Source organism: Halyomorpha halys, unplaced genomic scaffold (assembly GCF_000696795.3).
Source record: "Halyomorpha halys isolate HHAL.00 unplaced genomic scaffold, Hhal_1.1 Scaffold577.1, whole genome shotgun sequence".
Taxonomy (NCBI): domain Eukaryota; kingdom Metazoa; phylum Arthropoda; class Insecta; order Hemiptera; family Pentatomidae; genus Halyomorpha; species Halyomorpha halys.
In genome coordinates this window covers 206,523-217,035 of record NW_027113760.1, presented here as the reverse complement: position 1 = coordinate 217,035, position 10,513 = coordinate 206,523, and the positions used below count along the sequence as shown (strand labels likewise).

Sequence of the window (10,513 nt, the reverse complement as noted above, 5' to 3'; positions counted from 1 at the left end):
TTTATAATATGAATACTGGATATCAATAATGGGTTAAGTGAACAAAACCTTGATTCAGACACAAAAAACAATTCAAATGCCATTGCCAACAATGGTGGCCAAGCTAAATGCCATTTTCAAAAAGTCACAATCATTAATAGTGACTATGATTGTGACATTTAGGCCGCTTTCCATGTTGTTGGCAATGGCCTTTAGCTTGCTTTTCGGGTCAAAATCAAGTTTTTTATTAATTTTTTTTTTTTGCACTCAGCCCATTATTGATGTCCAGTATTTATAATATGAACCAATTCACCAAATAATCCTTTAAACTTTATTATTTCATTTACTTGTTAATAAGCTATAGTTTTACATTTATCATCATTTAAATATAATTTTCGTATATATTTCTATTCATATTTGCTAGTAATATTTTATTGACTATGATTTCAATTGTAAAAGTATTAGTTAAATTTATTTTATATAATCATCAATACTTTTTTTTTTAATTTATTTGTAAGAAGATACTTTTAGAATACATTTTCTTCCACATTTTTTTTTTCTTTTAGCATATCTGTGATTCCGTAACACAAAATGATTATCATCAAATAAAATAAATTTAAAGTTATATCAAATGAATCAAAGAATAATCAAATGTCTTACAAAGTATGGGTAGAAGTCCCCCATGTTATGTAAATTGCAAAGTCTTAACAAATGATATACAATAATAAAAATAAGTTACAAAAATACATTCTTATTTAATAGGCAGATATAAAAACATACTAAATTCCCCTCTCCACATCCATGGCATTCTACGTTGACAAAGAGCATCAGCCTTATTAAAATCACATGCGGCACAAACAGTTTCATCAACCATTGCAGATGGCTGTAATCTATTTGTGAGAATAATATTTGGATACATAGCACCTAAAACATAGTTGAAATAAAGTTAAACTAGATGAAATGACGAAATTGAAAGTTAAATAATTTCTGAACAGAAAAGCAGATTCAAGTACTTGTGTTGTAGTACTCAGACATAGGCATCAGGATGAGAAATTACTCTTATATAAATACAAAATTGTTTTATTTGTTTTACTAATTAATATTTTTATCTGAACTTGCCAACATCTAAATGATAAATCATAGGATTTTCCATCCTGCACGGTGCTGCTCGTAATTCTTCTAATTTGGCTTTTATATCAGTTACGACTTCATCAAAATTAGTGACCAAATTAAGGGAAATCTTTTCTTCTTCTTCAATTGCATGTTTCAAAGCTTTTTCTGTGTTGTTCATCAGCATAGTGAATGCTTCTGGTACCTATAATAATAATAATAATATTTATTTTAAAAAATATATAATCATTATGTGTGACAACAAAGATAGTAGTTTATTTGCTAATGTTCTGAAACCATACTGATCTACTTTTAATACAATTTTTTTCTAGATTTTTCTCTAGTTATCCGCAATAGCATGTCAACAATATTTTTAAACAGGAAGGAAAGATTTAATCTATTACAGGTGGTGAGATTTTAAATAAACCAATAACAAGTTGATAGTAATGGAATCTCAGTAAAAGAAGAGAAAAATAACTAGAAGTACAAAAGAAACATTGCTGTTTGAGTTCATTTTCTGTGATAAGAATACTAAGATAAGTAACCAAATCACTCAGGTACTTTAATGTTATCAAGAAGACAGAGTTCAGTTTCAGAGACAGTATCATTTACTACAATAGGAGAGAACCAAGCATGGTTTCCTTGTTTTTTAAAATTTCATATACATCCTAAAATATTTTTTATAACTTTTATGTTTGTATAAAGCACTCAATAGTTTTAATTTAATATCAAACCTTTTTTAACAAATGTTGAGTAATCTTAAAATAAGCCAAGAGCCTAGCTGAAATAATTTCAAAATAATGAAAATTAAACAAAAATTATCTTTATTTATATTATATCTTCGGCGGACTACCAAAAGTGAGTAATTTCACATTCACAGTTTATTTATTCATATAGCAAACCATATATTTACACCTGACTAACATCAAATGATTCAATGCCTTATTTTTCTATAAATAGTAAAAACATTTCTCATACAAAACTCACTAACCCAATTTAGTAACATTTATTTGAACAGCTATCATATAGTTTCCTAAAAACCTTACCATTCTAAATCTACAAGGTATATCTGCCCTAAACACTCCTGATTCTAATGCTTCAACATGACCTCCAACATAGGTTTCTTGGTCTAATACATGACCATCATCCGTCATTTTGTTTAACTGGGTTTCTTGCTTATTAGGAAAAACAATATTAGCATGATAAGCTTCAACCATTAATAACGATTCACAAAGAGTTCCTGAGCCTTTCCTCAATACCTGTAACATGATGATGATTTACATGTAATTTAAGTACAGCCTAAATGAACCACTTATCATAACAATTAGTATGTTACTTACTTCATCAGGTTCCATAGGAATAATGGTGCAGAGAGCAAAAATAAATGGATAAACATATTTCATATACAAATAGTAAGTTGCAACTGCATCAGAAACTGAATAGTTACTTAAAACTTGTGGTTGCTCAACAGCAAGTCGACACATTTCTTCGGGATCTAATTCAACTGGATCATACCTCAGCTTGGCTTTAGCAACTGCTTTTAGACCTTGGGACCCAACAGGCAGATAAGAATCCCGCTTCACCCAGCTTTGTCAATAAAATCTCATTAGAACAAACTGACCAAAGCAGAATGGATAAAAATTTACATTAAGTAAAAGACAATGTTTCAAGAGTAACATGATATAAATATTAAAAATTATTTATTGAATGTCAATGTTTTGACCCAAATTGTTGCTAATTTTTCTTTAGGGCTGCAAAGAAAAATTGTAATAAGTGTACAGAATGACATTACAAATATTATACAGAAAAAAAGAAACAAATTGATAAAAAAGAAAGGAAAAAATAAAATATGAAATGCATTTAAAAAACTAAAGGAATATAGTAGTACTAAATCTAGGGGAGAAAAAAAAGATGTGAAGAAAAGAAATTAACGAAAGAAACAGGAGTTAAAAAAAAAAAAAAGTAGAGGAGATTAAACGTTGTTTGATTGTATTTTTGACCATTACAGTAATGGCTCTTTTTGGACCGGAAAGCAAAATGTATGGTAGGGCTGACATTACTACCATTGGAGTTGGAATGCCCAGCAAATGAAGCCTGGACATTGTGGTACACCAGGGAATGAACTGGTAAAGAAAGGCTCCAAATTACCTCAAATCACTTCCATACCTCAAAAGAAAGCGGTTCTATCCATCCTTCTTATGCCAGTATTTCCTAGCTTCCTTTCTATTCCAAGTAACTAGTACTCAGTGCCCCTTTTATATCCTAGAAAACCTACAATTCAAGTTCTCAGTCTAATCCTGTACTACCAGGTCCCGTTTATCTGACATTTACCTTCCACTTCACTGAACTGCTGCATTTGGTAAATCAATTTTTACACGAGCTGCATATTATTGGAACTCCATTTCCTCTAACATACATCATGAACCAACCCTGTCCTCATTTAAAACCCTTATATTCAACTACCTTTTTGTTTCGTTTTTATGTATTTAGTCAGTTACTTTTTTAATTTTTTTTTTTTTCTCTGTATTTAAAATTATTTATATACATTTTTAATATAAGTTATAATTAAATGAGGCCAAACTATTTTTGGCCAATATATGTTATTATAAAATTAAAATTACCTTATAATTGTTCTAAAGGGACCTAGTCACAGAATAATGAATTATTTTTCATTGTTTAAATAAATCAATTCGTATCCATGTTAAGTCCCAACACTCTTTATTATATCATGAATAGTCCAATGTTTTGGCCAAATCGTCCATCCTCAAGAACAATCTTAAATTTACACCTCAAAACCAATTATTTAAAAACATTTCGCAGGCTATTCTTCACAGGTCACTAATTACAAGTAAAATCACCTTATTTTGTAACAATTTCATTAATTTTTAAGACTTTTTATTTGAGTTCAATTATCATATAAATTGGTTAATGCCAGTTTCAAGAAATTGAAAAGATTATATATTAAGTAATATTTTACAATTCAATTTGAGGATGTTAAAACTATCAATAAAGTGATTACTAAGCAGAGGTGGAACAATCAACATCCAAATCTCAAATTCTGGGATCATACGATAATATACGATCATACGATATAATTAAGATCATTCGAAAAAAAAGTAAGTCCTTATTTTCCGTCTTAAAACAGATCAAAATCAGCCAAATGCTTCACATAAAAAGTTAAATTGCCCTAACCTTTATTTAATTAATGCAGAAGAGGTAAACAAACCCCAGAATATATTCTTCTAATATACATTCATATTGAAGAACAATGGGAGCAGAGATGGACTGAACCTACTGATTTGGTGTCCAAGTCATATGTCAGCTTGGAGGATCTGAGGAGCACCACCAACTTTATTTTGTCATTCCAAAACCTGGCCATTAGAATGAAAAGATCGAAGAAGATGTGAAAATATAAATCATATTTAAAAATATAAGTCCATCATTGTTATATACTTCATTTTGTATGATTAATATTTTTACTTACAATCAAAATTATATCACCAATTTGCCTTTTATGTTACTTTTATTCATATTCATTTCTTATTTTTTCTCCTCTAATTGGTTTTATAATATTTCTTTATTTAATTTTTATATTTCTAAAGTTTAGTTCTAATATTCATTTCATAATATTATGATAAAATTTCTTCATTTCTTTCATATCATTGATATTTATTTATTTTTTGTTTTCTACAATTTATGTCATTATGTATACTTTTACAGTAATTTCATTTTTTATTTTATCTAATTTTAAGTAGTCCAAAAGAAGCATTCAATAAATAGTTTTCACTACTTTTTGTGTAATCTTTGCTAACCTACCTAGGCCATCTTTGTTTTTATAATTGATATTTTATGAAGATAAACATAACGGAATAATACCTAGGCCATCTTTGTTTTTATAATTGATATTTTATGAAGATAAACATAACGGAATAATAAACTCACCAAAGGCAATCCATATGCATTGAAGGCCTACAAGAATAAACACCATCTTTCCCTTTAGAGTAGCCTATTTCCAACTTCATATCTATATTATGTACTTTTGCTCTTGCTTCAACAAATGGCCAATCAAAAAAATCCCCATTGTAAGTAACAAAAACATGTGGGCGAACCTAAAACAAAAAATTATGTCGGTAACATAATTTTACCTCTACCAACTTTAGCTGATATCTTGTATGTTCAAAAAGTCTTTAAACCATTCAAAGGAAAAAAAATCATTATAGAGATATCTCGAAAGATTTCATCCAGTCAGAAAAAAATAATGTAAATATCCTATAAAGTTGTCTCCAGAATGATTTATCAGTTTTTTATTATTTTTTTTTAACAGCTCAAAAATAGTATTTTTGATATTATCAGACGTAAAAGGTATTACAACTTCAGCGACGATATGTTACTATTAAAACTTGAAATTTTGTTTAATTTACTGAAAAAACATTTTTTTTTTGTCAAATTTAGAAGTTTTTTATTTCCAATTCCGCCTCATAACTACTAAACTCAAGTCAAAGACAATTCGTCAGAATTGCAAATTAATAATATAAATAAATAATAATAAAAATATGCAATCAGAATAACAATAAGAGCAAAATATGTTTATGTAAAATAAATAACTTTAAATGTAAAAAAATTAAATCATCCTAACAACTTTTGAGTGATATTCATTTTTGTAGTTTGTTAATAGATATGTTTTTATTAAATTCTAAAAGCGGAAAATGAACTAAAATATGAAACAAATTAAAATGATTCAATATAATTAAGATAAAGTTGAAAACATATATCCAAGAATAAATATGAATTTTAAGGATAAATATTTAAAATTAAATTAACAAAAAATAAATCATTACTTACTTCCATGATGTGTTCAAAGAACCTTTGTACAAGAGCTGCTTCATTGGGTTCATTGAAAATAGTAAAAAAACCTTCAAATTCAGGTTTAGGTGTGAATTCAAAATCTTCGACATCAATAGATATTATTTCACGATTAGTAATCAAAAAACCCTGAAAACAAATGATACACTATTTCTATTATCAACACAAAAAGCACTACAGTAATTGGACTAAATTTAAAATGTGATCAACGGTTTAGTTTTTAGTCCTTTGATATCTGATTAAAAGTGATCGATGATAGATTGATGATGATAAAATAAAAAAATAAAAACCAACTCTTTTAAATACAGCCTTTATGCTCTCTTCACTCACAACTGTAAAAAGTTATTTTATTTTCACTCCAGACAACTTTTCAAATTTATTATTAACTCTTCCATAGACAAGAAGAGAGGTATATATTCACTGAACAATATTCATATAAACAAATTTGGTTTTTAAAACCTTCAAGTTAAGAAAAATGTTGCATAAAAAATAAATTAAGACCCTTACTTATTTATTAGTACAAAATCGGATAATTTTTAGCCCAGACAGTATACTATACAACAGAATACAGATTCAGAAATTCAAAAAAGTAAACATGCCATTTTTCCCAGACAAGGAGAGCAATTCATATTTAGCACTTTCAGGAACTTAATTGTTGTATGAGATGAGATATTTAGGGAAAACTTAAAATCAACAACAATTATTGTGTTTACATTCATTCATAGCTTCAGGAAATGTATTTAAAATATTACAATGTTGTATTTAACATCTTTTTCGCATAGGTGTTAAAATTAAAAAAATATTGGAGGGATGGGGTGAGGGTTAGTGTAACATGACTGTGAACACCTTACATAAAGAAATACCTTAACCATTAGTTTTTAACATGGCACCAATACTGTACTGAGTATCTTTAGCAACAAAGAAATTGGGGAGAAAAAAAATTCCAATAAGAATTGCTAACATAATAAAAACAGTCATTTCATATGAAGAAACCTAATAATAATGCATTAAACCAAAAAGATTAAGAAAAACAATACATTTTCACAATGAATAAGATTATGAAAAAAACAATCCATCAAGCTGGAAAAAAAAAATGAATATGATTAAATGTTTAAGGATGTCAATGCTGTCAACATATTATTTTAGTTATCAATTTATTTTCAAGGAACCTTCAAATAAATAGATACAAATTCAACTGAATAGTCTTATCAGTATGGGCTTACCTGACCATCAATCATGTATGATATCATCATAATCTGATCAATAGAAGAGTCTGGAAATTTCAATGGCAATTTCGTAGTTTCAATATCAAAAGCTAATACAATCAAATCAGGTCTTTCAATAATATCCTCTCTTCTAGTAATAATAGGAGCAACACTCGTACCCCGCGATTTTATATGATACCATGAACCAACAAAAATCTTCTTATCTATTGATACCCTTACATGATAAGGAACATCATATTCCCTGAAATAAAAATAACATAAATGCCTACAGCATAAGAAATTTGTGAAAGTACAAATAAATACTACATGTTAAATAAAAGCACCTGATATCAATGATATTTTCAAAATGATCAGATTGTTTCTTTGTTAATCCAACATCACCTTTGTTAATTATTGCATTTTCCAACATTTCAGAATAATACGTATTTTTAGCTTCATTTGCTCTATTCTTCCTAACACTGGACATAATAATTTGTCGAACTTTCATCAGATCAGTTACAGATGGAAATATTAATTTTAAATACTTTTGCTTCAAACCAATAAGATGATTAGGCTGCAAAATATGAAAAATCATAAAAGCAAAATCTACCAAAAAATCATGTAACATCAAATTTTACAAAACAAATATATACCAAATCCAAATCTTCTTTTATTACAGGCTGGACATCTGCTAGTACACCAGCAAATTTCTTTGAAAGAAATGCTGAAACTTCTTGAATGCATTCCTTCTTGACCAAAATAAGAAAATATGGTTGATAAGGCAAAGTAACTTTAAAGCGACTCCCATCTTCTTGAATAAAATAATAATCCACAGCACTAATCAGTCTCTTATCTTCATCTAATATTTCAGTCTAAAGACGAGGAGGGCGTTACTCCATGTAATATTTAATGGAAATTAAGAAAATGTCAAAATATTATATTACCGTATGCATATTTATCAAATACCCAATCCTTTCTTCAAAATCTTTAACTCTATCAAACCCATACTTAGAGTCTATTTTATCATTTTCAATACATTGCCGAAGACGATATTCAGAATTATCTTCACTGAGAAAATAAATATAATTCAATTATATGTAATTTCAACTAGACAGACAATTATCAAATGAAATACAAATATGTATATATACCTTTGAGTACTTTTCTTGAAAGGTTTTAGACGTCCCGTGTTTACAGCCATTATAAACTAAAACTAAAAAAGCTAAATAACTTGACAAGCAGAAAATATGAGAAAAACCTACATATCAATATTTGTTCTCAAAAATTGCGGGAAAAGTTAAAGCCAATGTTGCCATTAATGGGATTGGATCTTTTCTTGAAGATTTTCCTATTATATGAATGTAACTACGCAAAGTTAGATATGTAAGAATATCCAAAGGCCTTCTAAAATTATAAATTGGTTTGTAATCTTTAAATCATTTATTAAATATTTTAATCACTCTGGACGGGGTCGCCCCTCATGCGCTTGACTGAATCCGCTCCTGGAAAATGTTATCTCTCCGTGAACTCAATTACTGGACTGAATGATCATTTTTAACGAATTATGATAACCTACTTTCTTTTTCTTTCTGATATACATCATAATATAGGTATGCTGTATTCCGTTATCAAGATATTAGGGAGTCCTTAGACATGACGAAGGACCAATGCTTCTAAAACAGTGATTCCCAGCCTGTAGAAGCCCGTGGACCACTAAGCCAGAAATTTAACTCTTTGTGAACCACCTCCACTTACGACTTCGGGCAAAGGAAATCCCCCAGAAAAACTGATTTGCTTAAAAGAGAATTCTGAGGCAGTTTTATAGTGTATTTATCTGTTGAAACCTTTCATCTAACATTTAAAAAATAAGGAATGCTAAACGATGAAACTGTTCTAACAACAAGTTCTCTTAGCTGTCTTGCTGTACCCTTGCCGCGGACCACCAAAAAGTGCACAAAATGGTAGATCTAGCTGGAGAAAAACAAGTTTCTTGTCTGCGCATGTTTAATACACCATTTATTCCCAATAAAGTACCTGAGGCTGGTAATAGTATTAAGAACTTTCAAAAATAGTTTTTGTTAAGTTAAAAAATAATTAGATTGAAGGACTTGCCTACCCCTTCGCGAATGCAGGCTCATTGCCTGGAGAGCGAAGTTTTCATCCTTCAAAGATTTACAGCTAGTTCCTATAAGACTCATCCTGTCAATTCATCTTAACTATGTAGCTACCTAACTTATATGAACACAAATAATTGGAGAAGTTTGTCGGGGGGTGCGGTCAGCAAAGAACAACATAAATAAACTAATGTTAAAAGATTGTAGATTGTATAGATTAATGTAAAAAATTGTTCAGTATACATTTTACATGACACCACTTGATATGAAGACATAGATATACTGAAAAGTAATTGTCTATTCAAATTATGTTTTCACTTCATTTTTTTTTTTTTTAAGGTCTCCTGGTAAGAGAGATATTTTGTAGTAATTTTTTAAGTGGTTGTAAATATCTGAGGTATTTTTCACTTAAGACAAATTTAAAAATAGTACTGCAGAGAGCTTGAGTGGAACAAGATCAATAGAATCGGGGTTGTCTGGTCTTAGGCGATTTCTCCAGCCGGATATCCACTTTACAGAAGGCCCACGACAAGGCGTATTCATTATAAGTTAGGAACGGCCGTGCCAGAGGATGAGCCCTGGACACTGACGCAGGTAGAGGAGGTCTAGGTGAGAGAGTCTGAGGTAGAGTAACAGTTCTAGTTGCCGAGATGAAGCGGACGGACTAGAACTATCAAGATAGGAGCCACCTTACTAGTTGCTGAGATGAAGCGGACGGACCAGTAAGCTGATAAGGCTAGTTGCGGCTCTAGTTGCCGAGATGAAGCGGACGGACTAGAGCCGGGGAGAGACAGGAAATTACACTGGTTGCCGAGATGAAGCGGACGGACCAGTGTAATTGTTAAGGATAAGGTTACAATCTTAGTTGCCGAGATGAAGCGGGCGGACTATGATTGTTGGAGAAAGGGAGAGGAGATAGGCCATCGTCTAAGGTGAGCATAATAAAAACCAACTCTTGTGAGAATAGATTAGCAATGAACTTCTCTATCTCAAGTAGAGTGTAAGCCACCAGTGCTATGACTAGACCCAGATAAAGGTTTTGGATCCAAGATCAAATTTTTTTTTTTTTTTTTTCCGAACCCTCTAAAACAGAAATAAGAAGTGAATTAGTAAGTGCATTACTGTAAAAAGAAAATGTAATTCGTGTTGTGTCTTATCTTTTACTACCTTTGGTATTTTAAGGTTACCTGTTATATTTAATTTTACATATGAGCTATCCATTCAAGGAGCTATTTTGAGTCC

General features: G+C 29.9%; 1 protein-coding gene and 1 long non-coding RNA gene across 2 annotated transcripts in view; one reads left to right on the top strand and one right to left on the bottom strand.

Annotated features, from left to right (window-relative positions):
• The window catches only part of DNApol-epsilon255 (DNA polymerase epsilon catalytic subunit 1), a 38,169-nt gene extending 29,727 nt beyond the window's left edge, over positions 1 to 8,442 (bottom strand). Inside the window, exons 1-11 of the mRNA XM_014426437.2 lie at positions 8,309 to 8,442; positions 8,102 to 8,225; positions 7,811 to 8,029; positions 7,502 to 7,731; positions 7,176 to 7,419; positions 5,932 to 6,081; positions 5,032 to 5,198; positions 2,430 to 2,676; positions 2,136 to 2,348; positions 1,099 to 1,294; positions 760 to 903 (exon numbers count right to left, since the gene is read on the bottom strand). Coding sequence (XP_014281923.1) covers positions 760 to 903; positions 1,099 to 1,294; positions 2,136 to 2,348; positions 2,430 to 2,676; positions 5,032 to 5,198; positions 5,932 to 6,081; positions 7,176 to 7,419; positions 7,502 to 7,731; positions 7,811 to 8,029; positions 8,102 to 8,225; positions 8,309 to 8,358 — 1,984 coding nt within the window. The 5' untranslated portion in view covers positions 8,359 to 8,442. The remainder of the gene's footprint in view (positions 1 to 759; positions 904 to 1,098; positions 1,295 to 2,135; positions 2,349 to 2,429; positions 2,677 to 5,031; positions 5,199 to 5,931; positions 6,082 to 7,175; positions 7,420 to 7,501; positions 7,732 to 7,810; positions 8,030 to 8,101; positions 8,226 to 8,308) is intronic.
• LOC106684390 (uncharacterized) overlaps positions 1 to 10,513 on the top strand; it is a 46,237-nt gene that overhangs the window by 16,766 nt on the left and 18,958 nt on the right. The window lies entirely within an intron of this gene.